The sequence below is a fragment of the Biomphalaria glabrata genome, chromosome 15 (assembly GCF_947242115.1).
Source record: "Biomphalaria glabrata chromosome 15, xgBioGlab47.1, whole genome shotgun sequence".
Classification (NCBI taxonomy): domain Eukaryota; kingdom Metazoa; phylum Mollusca; class Gastropoda; family Planorbidae; genus Biomphalaria; species Biomphalaria glabrata.
The window spans coordinates 7206010-7221338 of record NC_074725.1 but is presented as its reverse complement, the minus strand read 5'-3'; the positions used below and the strand labels follow the sequence as shown (position 1 = coordinate 7221338).

At 32.2% G+C, this 15329-nt stretch overlaps 2 protein-coding genes across 3 annotated transcripts; one reads left to right on the top strand and one right to left on the bottom strand.

The window, feature by feature from the left end:
- The first annotated feature begins 311 nt into the window (after positions 1–311).
- On the top strand, positions 312–2692 carry LOC106057167 (uncharacterized). Its single transcript, XM_013214258.2, has 2 exons — positions 312–488; positions 1467–2692. Exons 1-2 carry the CDS (start codon positions 458–460, stop codon positions 2576–2578), a joined length of 1143 nt encoding a protein of 380 aa, XP_013069712.2. The 5' UTR covers positions 312–457; the 3' UTR covers positions 2579–2692.
- A 342-nt stretch (positions 2693–3034) lies between these two features.
- On the bottom strand, positions 3035–15210 carry LOC106057166 (SPRY domain-containing protein 7-like). Of its 2 annotated transcripts, none has more exons than XM_013214257.2 (5): positions 15059–15210; positions 9764–9880; positions 9238–9398; positions 7580–7682; positions 3035–5800 (listed from the first exon to the last, which is right to left on the bottom strand). In XM_013214257.2, the coding sequence occupies exons 1-5, from the start codon at positions 15159–15161 to the stop codon at positions 5703–5705; spliced, it is 582 nt and encodes a 193-aa protein (XP_013069711.1). In that variant the 5' UTR covers positions 15162–15210; the 3' UTR covers positions 3035–5702. The 2 variants fall into 2 exon arrangements, with proteins under 2 accessions (XP_013069711.1, XP_055867847.1); XM_056011872.1 differs by lacking the exon at positions 15059–15210 and adding an exon at positions 11260–15004.
- Positions 15211–15329: the final 119 nt, after the last annotated feature.

Here is a 15329-nt window from a genome sequence, read left to right as displayed (position 1 = left end):
TGTACATCTAAGCACGTTGTTTCAGGTGTGTGCGTGCTAGTGAGTGTGTGTGTTTATAGTGCATGTACTATTAGTTTAGAATTCATAAATAAGTATCAAAATAATTACATATTCTGAATTGAAGATAAAAACAAATGTTTTTGTTTGCGCCTGTTTGTTGTTTTTTTCTTTCCTCCCTAAGATGGCACTCTGAAACTAACGCAGTTCAAACGCTGATCTGTTAGAAAGGCCAAGGTCATCAGAATCCAATCTCAGTGGAATTGTTTTATACGTAAAAATGTTAAAACTATATAAAGTACTGCAGGCCGCCCATTGATCATACAGTTATAGCAACTAAAAGCTACTCTACATCTAGAGACTACTGCCAAGCTCATCAAACATCTGAACTACAGCAAGAGACTCAAGACTCTTTATAACATTTAGTTGCCAATTTAAGACTCCACGACATCTGATCACTATGAAGTTTCTGTTGATACTCCTTGCACTTGGTAAGTAGAATTTGAATTATTTAGCATTTTAACAAACGCAAGAAGTTGAATAGTATCTCCAGTACCGGTATCTTTAGGTAATAATAGGTCTAAACAGTAAATTTTAATATTTGTAATCGTAGTTTCTTACCTAATATTTGTATTAATAGCCTACGTGTGATATTCTAATAGCACCTTCTTAGTATTTTAAATAGCATCTTTAGTATTTTAAATAGTACCTTAGCAGCATTTTGATAGTAGCCTATCTTCTTAGTGTTTTTTAAATAGTGGGCCTACATTTAGTGTTTTTTTAAATAGTAGGCCTATCTTTAACAAAATTGTTTTTTCCCAATTGTCACACAAACTAATGAACAAACTGTCAAACAAACAAACATGAAATATTGTATAGAATCATAAAATTAACTGCAGTGGATATAAAGTAAATTATTAGCTGAATGTAAATTTATATGTGTATGATATATAGAGATTAACATTTAGACCCTTTTCGCTGACATATAGTCAGTTGTCAATTAGGGATTGTTGCAGGTGTGCTGAACATCAGAACCGCTAATACCTCGAAATACAAAAAAAGCCCGAACTTCAATACAGCATTGTTGGATGTGAAGAAACGTCTTTAATTATAATGAATAAGAACAGAATAAAAACCGGCAACTCAGTGTATTTCTGATAACCCATCATAAATACCTTCTTCGATTCTTTTTTTTTATTTGACCTTTTATTTGGGGGAGGAGTGCTCAAGGGGGGGGGGGCGGTATGGGTTACAAATTCAGTACAGGTCTACTTACTTTAAACTACTAAGATACGGTAAGGTACGCCTACGGATAAATATTTACTTTCCAAACATTTTGGTAAAATAGTGACATGTGCAAAAACCTAATTAAACATTTTGAATGTAAATGATATCAGCAATGTAAATAAGACTATTGACCTATTGGTATTTTGAACTGGCATTTATATATTTGTTGTATAAATCCTCAGCCTCTCTCTCTTGGGGTAGGATACTACACAATATCAACACATGGGATCAAGTTTGGGAAAACAGTGAAGAGGAAGACACGAAAGATTCCGGAAGTGTAGAGCAAGACTCTCGTCTGCAGCGTGTAGTCATCAAGCTCATGGACATGTTGAGATCCCGCCAAACAACAGACGAGGTCACGCCTACTGATCTTGATCATATCATGGACGTCTTACAGGACCTCAAGGATGTCTATGATGATAACATCCGAAAAGGAGGTGTCCCTGACGTTAGGTTTGACATGAAAAACTTTTTTGATAAAATCATGGATCTCAAGAAAGAATACGAAGACAAGAAGCAAACTGAGGGCGATTTGAACACACTTCCGGTTGATGTTCAGAGAACCATTCTCAAACCATACATCGATAAATTGAAAGACACCATGAATACTTATATTGAAGACATCCTAAAAGACACAGGTGATACTGGACGATACTGGGGCGGAAGCTCGCTCCTGCAACGCATTTTTAACACGCTCAAAGACATTAGCAGAACGGATCAAGATACTAGCGAAGAGGTGGGCACTCAATCTGACCTGGAAAACTTTTTCGACAAAATGAAGGACCTAAAAGAAACTTTTGAAGAGAAAATCAGAAACAGTGGCGTCATGGACACCAGGTATGACATTAAAGGCTTCTTTGATAAAATGATGGGACTAAAAAAGGTGTATGAAGACAAGAAGCAGAACGACATGGCCATGGGCAAACAAGGCGAGGACAAAATGGAGCTGAAACCATTTTTCGATACCATTAAACTTCTGAAGAACATGTACATTGGGAAGAGTAGACCACCAAGTGGCTACAGACGATCAGAACTGCAGCGATTCTTCAATGATATTGGGGTACTCAAGAAAATGCATGACGACAGAATTCAAAAAGAGGTTGACACTGGCAGACGTCCGCCTGGTGTTGGGTCATCAGATCTCCAGCGCTTTTTCAACGACATCAGCCTGCTGAAAAAGATCTACGACGAAACGAAAGGGCACTATGTTGACTTTGGTAAGCTAGTGGAGGGAGACAACCCGGACGTCACCATTATCACATGGAAAATTAGTCCCATTTCAGACACTGTTTAAACACAGTAAAGATGACATTGTTTTTTATACAAATAATATACACGTATGTGTACTAAGATGAAGTGTACTTTATCAGAGGCATATTAAGAATATATATATTTTTAAAATATGAAATAAATTTCTTAGTAAATTGAAAATCAGATTTCTTTTTTTTTTCCTAATCTTTGTTTTAAAAAAAAAATTTCAACTAAGTGCTTTATATATACTTAAATCTAAATTATCATTATATACTGATTCTCAGCAACCACATTTTTCCGAAAGACGACTTGTGAATAACCAGCTGATTCACAGATTTATCACCAACCTATAGTATTAAAAGATAGATATCTTGATCTAAGATGAAAACAAATAAACATGAAACAATGTGTATATAGATTTCTTCAAGGATAATAAAGTTTTACTATTACTTGACACATGCTATATGGCAACAAAGGACACAAGGAAAGTATCAAAGAATTCTGATTTTTCATTTTATTGCAATAAATGACAAAAATAATAAATTAGGAATTCACAGCATTGTAAAACAAGACAAAAAAAATCCATTAAAATAATCTTTCATCAAGTGGTACTCAGTTATAGCTGATGGCTAAACTAAAATGTTTTAAAATATGTAATAAAAACAATCCAATGGTTTAAGATATTTTAAAGGATAACAAATACTTTTTACTTTTCAGTATTTCTTAGAAAACATTACTGCTAGATGCTGGAATACTAGAGATACAGCATGTCATTAACTCAGTAAGCTTAAGACATTATAGATGGTGCATTAAAGTACATGAAATTCAATACCAGCAAATAAGTTAAGACATCTGTATCTAAATATATCAGATCTAACACTATATATGGATGTATGTACATTTATATAGGCAAACTATACTAATTCTTATAATGTGTGTGTGAAAATATTAAACAAACTTAGAGAAACTATGCATTTGTATTGAATCCTTGGTCAGATGTCATGTAAATTAATTGTGTTACTAGATATAGGCCTTAACATCAGATGAACAAGACAATACACAGACACATAGTCACTGCTAGAGCGCTTTGAAAATTAATTAATGAGCCCTACACATTCAATGACAATATTGCATTCGGTTTGAAGAATGTAGAAGTAAATAGACAGATGATGATACAAAAGGAGACTCACAAAAACAGATTCCCAATAACATGCTTATGGCAAAAAAAAATGTTTACAATTTTAAAAATTAAAACAAAATAAAATTAATAAAAGCTTACAAATTAAGATTTTTTTCAAAAGTAAATATTATCATTACATCCACTACCATATAAATTTTAGTACAAGCATGCATATTTTAAACAATAAATTATACAAATTAATTTATCTTTGAGGTTACTACATATTCGAAAAAACAACTAACATTAAATCTATTCTATTTTATCTTTTTCCCTCTGGAGTCTATAAAAAATAGTTATTAAATTGTTTCCCTGGAGCCTACAATAATAGTTACTAAATTATAACATTCATTTTTCTGAGCACATGTAGAAATATTTGAACACCTTCAAACAATCTTCAAGTAGATGTGTAGTTTATAAAGATTTATAAAGAGTAGCAAACAAATGTTCTTTCTTTGAGTGTGAATAGTGAAGTGTTTAAAATGACACTGCAAGGTCTAAAAGTTCACAGTTAAGTTTAATACTGTAGATTTAACTCATTTTTTTTTTCATCACTACTTTAAAAAAGGGCTATGACAAGACTAGAACTTTGTTCAATTTTTACATTACCTCCCAGAATGTCTCAAGTATCCTTAGAGCTGGACAGAATATGAGACGACAAACATCTTGAGTAAAAACAAAAAACTATATTAATGGCACTTTAATTTGGAATTACATGACAAAAAAGCATTCAATAACATAGCCACCATACTGCTCAAGTTAGGATTACTGCTTACTTAAGAATAGTATGTTTGAATTAAGTGTTTTTAGCAACTCATGCCATTTTCTTCAAAAATTATGGTAAATGCTTTGATCCTGAAAAAATATTCCCTTAACAATTCAAACCTCCCACTTACAAAAATTTTTGCATAAATACAACCCCACCATTTTCCCCCTTTAACTAGTGTCAGAGAGATAACAAAACAAACAAAAAGAATTAACAACAAAGTGATTAATTGCACAAAACTATCACAACAATATATTCAAAATGACTAACTACATTACTGTAATTACATAGCAAAAGCTCTTTTATTACCCAGTAGCTGGTACATTTCACCACCAGCTACAGTCATCACCACACTAAACATTACATAGCAGCTGGTATTTTCCCTCACAGATAGGTCACCAGCACACTTTACACGACACAGAAACTGGTATTTTTCAACATCAACAACAGTTATCAGCTCACTATATACATATTACATAGTAACTGGTACTTTTCAACATCAAGTCATTAGCTCTATATATTATATAGCAGCTGGTACATTTCACTGTCAACAACAGTCATCAGCACATTACATAGCACCTTGGTGCATTTCACTGTTAACAACAGTCATGTCTCTTTACATAGCATCTGGTACATTTCACTGTTAACAACAGTCATCATGTCACTTTACATAGCAGCTGGTACATTTCACTGTTAACAACAGTTATCATGTCACTTTACATACAACATTCTAAACAAAAAAATATTTACACTGAAGTAGGTAGAATCATATGTACAGTTCTATTATTAACTTGGACAGGAAAACAAGAAAGACTGTCAATGATTCTTTTTTCCCCTTCTGCTTATACAATTATCTTTTTTTTTTTAATATAAGAGAAGTATTTCCCAAAGTGGTCACACTTTGTAAAGTAGTCACACTTTGTATCAAAACTAAAAGGGAAACAATGTTTAAAAAAGCAAAACATTCCATTAGAAGGGAATGTTTTTCTAAATGTCTCAAGAAGCAAGGGTTAGGAAAACAGTTCACTAGAAAGCAATAGTTAAGTTTAAATTGATGCTTATATATATATATCCATCACTTTTTCTTTAGTCCTTAACAATGTCTCCACACAGGAGCTAGTGTAAGAAGAGTATAAACTGTCCAATGACTAACACAAATACAACTTCTAAAATGAAGTTGACTTGGAAACAAAACAAAAATATACCCCCAGCAGAACTGACACATCACAACAAGGACTGCTCTATCATGATGGGATCAAAGCCATCAGGCGGAGAGTGATAAAATTTGTCAAACTGAACATCCAGGACAGCACCTTCATCAACTGAAAGAGACACAAAGCTACTATTAATCAATTAATGTCTTCACAGTACAAGCAAACAAGTTGATGGGAATGAAACATTACTACATCAAATCTGATATTATAGCACTGAGCTATTCAAAATTGTTTAGGTTTGAATACAAAAGTGTTACTGCATTTTTTTTTCTATTAACTCAATCAGTGCGGAGCATTTTTGGGCATTTTTGCCCAATTTCTTTTTTTTTTTTTTAAAGTATTGTTTATCTGTAAAAATCTACGACATCATGGCTATGCTACTCCAAGACACACCCACAATGTTTACTACTGAAGAAGCTTTATAATTGTTCTATTTATACTTCTATGAATAGTAATAATGAAGAATTAGATCTTGATCTAGATTTAGCATGGGATGAAGCAGACTTGGACATTACTAGCATTTAGATTTAGATCTAGTATTGTCCTTAGGCTTAGCATAGGTCTGGAATGTAGATCAAGATTGACTAGATCTATGCTTTTATCTTTACACCTGGGTAGATCCCTATAGATCTAAGCCTAAGATAAATGAAAACAACAGAATGGTAGATCTAAATCCAATATTCATCCACCATGCTGGGCCTGTTCTTGGTATATTTTCTAGCAATTGTTATTTAGTATTGTTTATCGGTAAAAATCATCACCATGACTATAGTGGTTCAGGTTGCACTGTCTTGTAAGTACTCCAAAAGGTTTACTACTAAATAAAAGTGAAATATAAAACTATTCTAGATCCATAATTTATCACAAAGGAACAGTAATAATGATCTAGGTTTAGATCTTAGGTAAAATGAATTAGAATTTTTATTGTCCTTCAGCTAGTTAGTGATTTACGCTGTGATCTATCGCTAGCCTATGTCTTGCACTGGTCTAGTATTAGAATGAAAGATGTTATAGGCAAATAAAATGAAGACAAATCTACATAATATTTGAGTATCTATTGTTATTGGTAGTAATGAAAAGTGCAATAAAATTTTTCCATTTAATTTCTGACTAAAAAGCCAGGTAAAAATAATACTATAATCAGTGATTCATCATCTTTTATTGACTGTTTTTATCACATTTCTTGTTGAAAAAGCTGTAAATAGTCTAATATGCTGTTTCAACAGTAATGCTAAGATCAAAATATATAGGTCTCAGAAGTTCTAAAAATGGCATCCATTTTGTTTTTCTGAGGGTCATATTATTTAGATTATAATTTGTAGACGAGAAATAAAGTGTACAATTATTTAAGGTGATCAAACCCTACATATTTAGATATATGTGAATACTGAAGGATTAATTTTCCTTGTTGGTATAAAACAAAATAATTAATTACCAGTGATTAATTAACTAATTGGTTAATTATTTATTGATTCATGTCTTGTCTATGCCAATAAACAATAGTGCAAAGTTTCAGCTTCACCCAAGAATGAGTGTGGGAGAAATAACATGTACAAAATTTCAGAAAATATATTTCTAAAACCATCCTATTAACAGTTTAATCTAAGACTATAACTTTTTGTTAAAATCCATGAGCATCTCATTCCAAACCAATTGAACTGTAAATGTACAGTAAGGGTACATATTTCTGAATCAACAAAAGATTACAGATGAAATTAATTTTTTAATTAAGATATTGAAAACATATTTAGTTTGTCTGGTAAAAATATCTCATTTAAATGAATACATGCTCAACTTCTTAGTTCTTTCATTATATTAGTATATTTATATAATAATACATTCAATTGCATCCAAGATTTTGAGTCAATAGTCTAATGTACAGCTTACCATAGAAAACAGGATAAACAGTTCCTTTGATTCCATTGAAAGGTGAACTCATGGGACTACCATTTAAGAAAAAATTCAACTCTATGTGATCATATGTTAAGCCCTTGAGAAATAGAAAATAATATTGCTTCAAGTAATTGTTCAAATAACAAAGCAGTTGAGGCTATGTGTAAACACTTTTGTTTATTGCCAATCAAGTATGAAAAATATATCAATACATTCACACTATCATTTATGTTTTAAAAATTAATTGTAAATATATTAATACATTTTTCAGTATATCAAACTCCATTTGAGTGAGGACTTGAGAGGATTATATCATTACTAATTAACTCTACAAAGAAATGTAAATGTTATACAGAAAAAAATATAGACATGTACTGCTGTTCCAAATAATTATTGAAATATCAACATAACACAAAGGTTGATCAACCCTGAAAGTAGTTAGTGAATGCTTTTGTAAATCTTACTAAATGTGCAACTTGTCCCAAGGATAGATACATTAGGATTTAAGTATAACAATGTCATGTCCACAGAAAAAAAGTTCTCAAAAATGCCTTGTTAAATGGATAACCAATGTCTTTATCAAACACATGGCTATTATCCTACAAAACATAGATTCCTTGTTTTTCATCTCATGTGTCTCAAGCACCTTATAAGGTTACGATTTCAAATGAAGACATCTAGTGAGGAGTGCCAGTACATCAACTTAAAGCTAGCTTGTCATGTTACTTCATGATACATTAGGGTAACATATCAAAGATAAAGAACTGCAGGACCTACTCTGATCAAATATAATAAGTATGTCAGCACCTTCATATTAATATCAACAGATGGATGAAAACAGCACAATCAATCAACAATTCTTTTGAATTTAATTAAATTTTGTTATTGAATTAAGAATCTTTTCTTTACTTTTCTAAAATTTCACCTTTAAAAAAAAAAGGAATCACAAGTAGTCAATGGTTCACAATGTAATGGAAATATTGAAAGCTTATACAAAGAGAGTCTTTTCAATGTTCTTTTTTTTTTTTCGGATTATTATTACTACTATTGTGAAACTTCTAAAGCTTGCTCTGGTCCAGTCCCATTTATAGACTTATGGGATGAAAGGAAAAGGTTTCTATGTTGTCTTTAAGCAGCTCAGCAAACACAATGCAGTCCCATCTTGATTAATTCCTAGTCCACAATGGCATTTGAACATGAGCATTGTAAAATGTTTTACATGTTTCGGATGTTCCTTCAGAGTTGAAGATAATTACTTCCTAGTCCAAACATCCCGCAGGATGAAGGGGGATGGGAGCGGGCAGAGTTTGAACCCGGGAAATTGATAAATCTGAACGACAGTCCAGCGCGCAAACCACTTGACCAGGCAGCCAGCATTCTCAGGTGGTTTAGGACATTTTCTGGACAGCATCATGAAGTGGAAATCTAAGAAGTATTTTTTTCTTTTCTTTTTTTTAACCATCAAGGGGGTCTAATACAATGGGCTTTTCAAAATGGATGATTTGCAGTTGGTTAAAAAGCAACAACAGCCTAGAATTCCTTTGTATTGGATTTCCTGTATGATCTATTAAATATTTTAGAACAAAAAGCTTTACACAGTGTTAATGGCCTATTAGTTATGAAAAAGGATTGTACAAGAAAAGATAACCCACCAGAATATCTCCTTCTTGTGGTATATCTGGGAGCTTTCCTTTCTCTTCACTGTTGTGAAACATACAACCATCTTGCCTGACTACCCAACTGTCTGTGTCGCAGCCTAGTGGTAACTTATTAAGGTTACACCTTCTAGTAGCCAATCCAACTCCCCATTTACCTGGGGAAAAAAATTACAAACCTGTTTAACAAGCAGATAGATGCATACAAATAATAATAATGGTTTCTTTCAATAATTATACAATTTCTACCTATAGTTCTATTACATCTCTGCTTTATATGCTTGTATTGCGAGTATATACATACTAAATCAAACACAGAAATGTTTCATGAGAAAAAAGAATTGACATTTTTTCTGATACATCCATAAATTAGACTTCTAATTACCATTAACTTACAATGTTTGAAAAAAATATAAATATATAAAGACTGACTGCTGTATAGTATAGAGAAATAGAAGACAAATTACATTGTCAAAATACCTAAAAAAAAAAATGTAGATTCAAATATTATGCTGTTACCAACCTGTGCACTGAATTTTAATCTCATAATAAGCTTTATTCTGTGCTATTGGAGCATTGGCAAGGGCAGCACCTGTGCCACATATTCGATGTCCATTCTTTACTATAACAACATCATTGCCTTGACAGAATAAAAGGGGGAAACAAATTTAATTATGTATCATCAATGCTTTACAGTGAAAAAAAAGAAAGAAATTTTTTACAACTGCGTTTAATTTAATAATGGAAAACTAATTTTTATTGCAAATAGAAGTCACAAATAACTTTACTTATTATATATTTAAGTATTTTTTTTTTTTAGTCATTCAAAATCAAGAGTGTATATGATTTCAGAAAACATCTACAATGATTAGAATAGCTCCTCTTATCGAACAGAATAAAATGAACACTTCTTACAAAATTTATCCCCTTCTAAATACACACAAAATTCTTTGGTTCATCAGTTGTGACCCATAAAGAAAAATATGTCCCTTTGCTTCCTCTGATAGAAGAGTGATTTAGATGCACTTCTTTTCATAATTTAGCCCACACACACATTATTTCAGCCCATCAGCTTAGCACTTTAGGATTAAATACTTTTTATTCGTCCATTAGATATAATATACATTAACATATTTGTCACTTCGTTACCCTTGTGGGTCATCTTAGCAAAGCTTTAGGGAAATCTCCACAATAATAGTATTCCTCATACAACAAGGTTACTGTAGTGATTAAGCCCATTGCATACATTTTTTTAAATTAATTTTTTCCTCATACTTTTTCTTTTCAATTAGTATTTTCTGAATTTTTGAAACGCCCTCTATATATATACATACTAAACGTGAGGAGAAAAAAAATTGTTTTTATATTTTTTATATCTAGATTTCAATTAGAATATCTTATTTTATCAAATAAAGACGTTACTTCAAAAAAAGAAGATGATTGCGTCCTACACGAGTCCCTAGCTCAATCTAGTCATGCAAGGAACAGTTTAAGAGAACACATTTTTAACTTTTCCATAAAATTCTCAACACATGTACATAAGCCTAAGATGTTTACCCACTCATATTTGGCTTGTCAAAATAAATATTGACACAAGCAGCTCTCTACATTCGAATAGTATAATACAATTTAAAACCAAGAAATAGCTGAAAAATAAATATTATACAGTTGACTCTTGATAATCCGAAATTTACAGGACTTGGGAGAATGTTGGATTGCGGAAACAACAAATTACCAAATATTAGCTGTACTTCACAGAATTTAATGGTACATAAAATGAATTATAATTTAATATTGCAGTAAGATATTCTCTTAGAAGACTTTTCAAACAAAATAAACAATAAATGAGAAAGAAAGAGCTTAAAAAAAACATGATATTTTTTTTCTTCTTGATGTCAACTTCAATCTATTTTCACAAAATGTTCTATTTTCTCACTATTTTTCATAATGCCATAAATGGTAGGTCACCTGATAACATTTTATAGAAAAAGCAGTACAGGAGTTTCATCATGATCTTACCTCTTAATAATTTCCCAATTTTCAAGAAAATATAATATATATTATGTTTAAGTTTGCCAATTTTAAGACTCTTACAAGACACTAAAACACAAGGAAGGTAAACTATCATATTATCACAGAGAGACACTTGAGACACCATTTAACACAGAGAGAAAGATGTGAAAAAAAAAAAAGCCAGAAATGTGTGTTGTGACACAGGTATGTGCAGCTGATGCATACGTCATCGCCACATCAAATTAATGAGCGTGTCAGACTGTCAAGAGTCAATTGAAATATAGATCTAGAAGTTGAATATTCCTGAATTAGAATATTTTTTATTTAATTAATTAATTTTTTTTTTTAAAGTATGACTTTTATTTAATATCTAGTCAAGATATATATATATTATAAAAGTAAGATCTAGACTTTTAGAATCTAGATCTTACTGATCTAGAAGCTGCTTTGTTGCAGCCTGCCCACTTCCATTCAGCACAGGTGGTTTGGACTAGATTATCACCAAATATCTATATATATTTTAAAGGCTAGTTGAATCTAGAGATATGTAGACTTAAGATCTAGAACTAGACTAAGTGTCAAAGGTTCTAGAATCTCGATAAGTAGAGACTATCTAAGTCTAAGTCTAGAGAAGTGGTCTTCAACCTTTTTTTGGCCTACACCCCCTTTTTGTATTTTTTCCTTTAAATTATTTGAAAACATCTGCCTGCACACTCCTCTAAGAAAAATACAAAAAAAAAAGAAAAAAAAATTTCATAAAATGTCATTTATTTATTAATTTTCATGCTGTCAATAACAGATTGATTGTTTTTTAACTATTATAAAAAATTTTTAAAAAATAACTTGAAATAATTACACACGACACACAAGTTTACATTTTTTATACAGTAGATTCTTATATCTGAACACCGACTTTTGGGAATTTTATTTTGTTATTTGGTGAAGGTTTAACTTACAAAAAAATTGAAAGCAGATTCTTATTCTTCAACTAATGGACAATAAAAATAGCTGTGTTCCTTTGTATTACTACTCATAGTCAAGATTTTATTTTAAAATAAAATGGGTCACTTCATGCTCCTATTGCACATTGAGCACTGTCAATGAACACCACTATGTAATTGCTAATAAATTATATCTCTGTGATAATAAAAAATTATTTAGATTGTATTACAAAAAGTAGATTCACTTCTGCAAAATGTTTTTATAGTGTATTGCTAACACCTTAACAAAAGAATCAAATCCACTGGAGCTCAAAGTATGCACGCTTGAAACAATCGAAAGCTATCAAAAAACAGCTATCCATATTTATACAGACGGATCGGCTTTCAAAGCTACCATCAATGCTGGTCTTGGTGCCTTCCTGGTCTTCCCTAAAAATAAACACTTTGAGATAAGCGCACCCTGTGGTGATTACTGCTCAAACTTCCAAGCCGAAATTGAGGCAATTACCATAGCACTTCAGACAGTGGAAAACAAATTATATGAAGGAGTGCAACCACCATCAGATATTGTTGTCTTTACAGACTCCCAATCCACTCTGCAAGCACTTAACAGCAGCACCTCAAACAGCCCAAGAGAGTTGACAACACTCATTGTGATAATCCACCAGATGATATCAAAATTAAATATCAATATTACACTACAGTGGATCCCTGGACACATTGGCATCATGGGAAATGAAAAGGCAGATAAGTTATCAAAGGCAGGTTCATCTATGGAACAACCAGATAGACCTGTTAACTACCTCACCCTAAGGTCAATGTTAGTCAACAATCACAAAGAGGAGTGGCTCAACCAATGGGCATCAGGAAACATAGGCAGAGCCATGTACAGAGAAATGACTACGCCTAACAAACTGGACAGTATTAACTTCCTCCCCCGCAAAGAACAATCTACAATCTTCCAACTAAGAACAGGACACACACCACTATTAAATTACCACCTGAACAAAATAAACTCCACACAACTACCCCTTTGCAGACATTGCGCCCACCCCTTTGAAACCCTAATCCACCTTAGGCAGACCCTACTTCCACTACAGCCCAACATAACCAACACCCTGTACGGCAGAGCTTAACAACTGAAGAAAACAGCACACTTTTTTTCCTTGGCACAGTCTGCAAAAGAGCTCACAGCTCAGCAGCAATAAAGCTGGCTAGAAGAAGAAGAATAGTCTATTGCCTCATATTGCCTCTCTCTATATATATATATATCGTTTATTTATTTAAATACCTATATAATCTATGTGTATAGATTTGATTTGATTTTAGGCACATTGGCACAATTTAGGCCATGTCGTGCCTGCAGTCCCTTAAGGACTACCTATGTGTATAAACAGACAGAAATAAAACTATATATATTTATATAGTATATAAATTAATTATAATAATTAAATAAACATGATATTTTCAACTAGGCTACATGTATTCTCTCTCTTTTTCTTTTAATTCCCATCCAAGGACCCTCTTCTTGTTTTCATAAATTGGATAATCGTTTTGTTACACCTTAACACCCCCTCCCTACCATAGATGCTTATAATTCTTTTCATGTCTCTCTCTCCCCCCTCCCTCCACTGCCTGTTTGATAGGTTGTGACAGTACACACTTAGTGTATACCTCTCCTCACCTCCAGCTCACCTGGCGTGATCACCTGCAGTGGGCATGGTCTCTGGCTTCAAATTAGCAGCCCGCACTTTTAATTTCATTCATAAATTATATATTTTAGATATCCCGATCTAGGACATGTTTATTCATTGAAAAATTCATAGATTTATTAATCCCAATAATATTTCTTATTATGATTTTGCCTTGTCCACTAAAGGAGAAAGTGTTAAATTCATTATTATTCGTTGGGACACCTCCTTTTTTAATTTTATTTAACAGCTAACAGTATAAATGTGATTGGAGTGTCTTTCTAAAGATGTTTGGAAGCTTATTTTGATATGCCCATCAGCCTACGATCAAACAGGCTCATAATATAGCCCACATCCTTTATATGGGTGTGAATTGCCGGGGGAGGTTAAAAAATAGCTTTACATACATGGTTACAGAGAATCTTAAAAAACTGCCATCTGCTTTGGAATATCGGAACAAAAATGCCGGAACTTATCTAAAATTGGACATGCGCAGTCCTGAAATGTCATTTTTAGCTCCAAACATAAAAAACAAATAAATTACAAATTTAAAAAGTGATGCATTAACTATAGGAGAATTTGATGGGGTTCCCTTATATAAGAGCTTACTCTAATACTCTAACTCTAATTAGATTCCAATATGAATAAAATTGTGGGCTAAAATTTTAATAAGATGTTGCCTATGGCAGGCTATGGCTATGCTAGTACTAGTAGTTAGTATGTTATAACAACTCACAATGTGAATTTTATAATGGATCTATTCTATAGATCAGGGTTTTCTTTATAATTATTCTATGTAGATTGTAGTATCTAAGTATGTATAAGTTACTATAACTATAAGTATAACAGTATAACTATAACTTAACTTATGTATGAAGCCCTTGTACTTTTTGACTCTTGGTCTTGTCTCTTCTACTCTTACTGAAGTTACACTGTTACTAGTGCTACAGTTGCTCGTTTCTTTTACTTTACAAAATTATGAACTATTAATTATTTTTTTTGTTTTAATACAAAGACAAAGTCCACAAACTGAAACTCATGAAAGTCAGTGAGTTGAGTGAAACTGTCTGTGACATACAAAGTATAACAAAGCATAAAAATGTTATCTACGATCTAGATTTTAGTCACTGGATATCTATGACATGCATGAGATGACAAAACAAATCGACGAACCCATAAAGCTAGTGTCCAATTTTACCGCAGGAAGGTCTTTTAGCTGAACGTGTCCGGGTCCAAATGCACCATTCCGACAACAACAAAACACAAACGACGCCATTTTAAAATAAGAAGAAGCTATTTACAGAACTGTTTTGAAAAACTTATTCCAAAGATCACTATATATAGATCTATATATAGATATATATATTTAGAAGATCTAGATTGACTAGATAGATCTATTTAGAAGATCTAGATTAGATCTAGGTATCCACTCTATAGTCTAGGC

Bases quoted from the DNA above. Each gene is read 5' to 3' on its own strand.
- LOC106057167 (XM_013214258.2), top strand. From the start codon at position 458: ATGAAGTTTCTGTTGATACTCCTTGCACTTG. The intron at 489-1,466 runs GTAAGTAGAATT...ATAAATCCTCAG, and splicing joins GTTGATACTCCTTGCACTTG to CCTCTCTCTCTTGGGGTAGG.
- LOC106057166 (XM_056011872.1), bottom strand. From the start codon at position 11,398: ATGGTGTCTCAAGTGTCTCTCTGTGATAATATGATAGTTTACCTTCCT. The intron at 7,683-9,237 runs GTGGGTTATCTT...CTATTTCTCAAG, and splicing joins CACAAGAAGGAGATATTCTG to GGCTTAACATATGATCACAT. The intron at 5,801-7,579 runs GTAAGCTGTACA...TGTCTCTTTCAG, and splicing joins TGTTTATCCTGTTTTCTATG to TTGATGAAGGTGCTGTCCTG.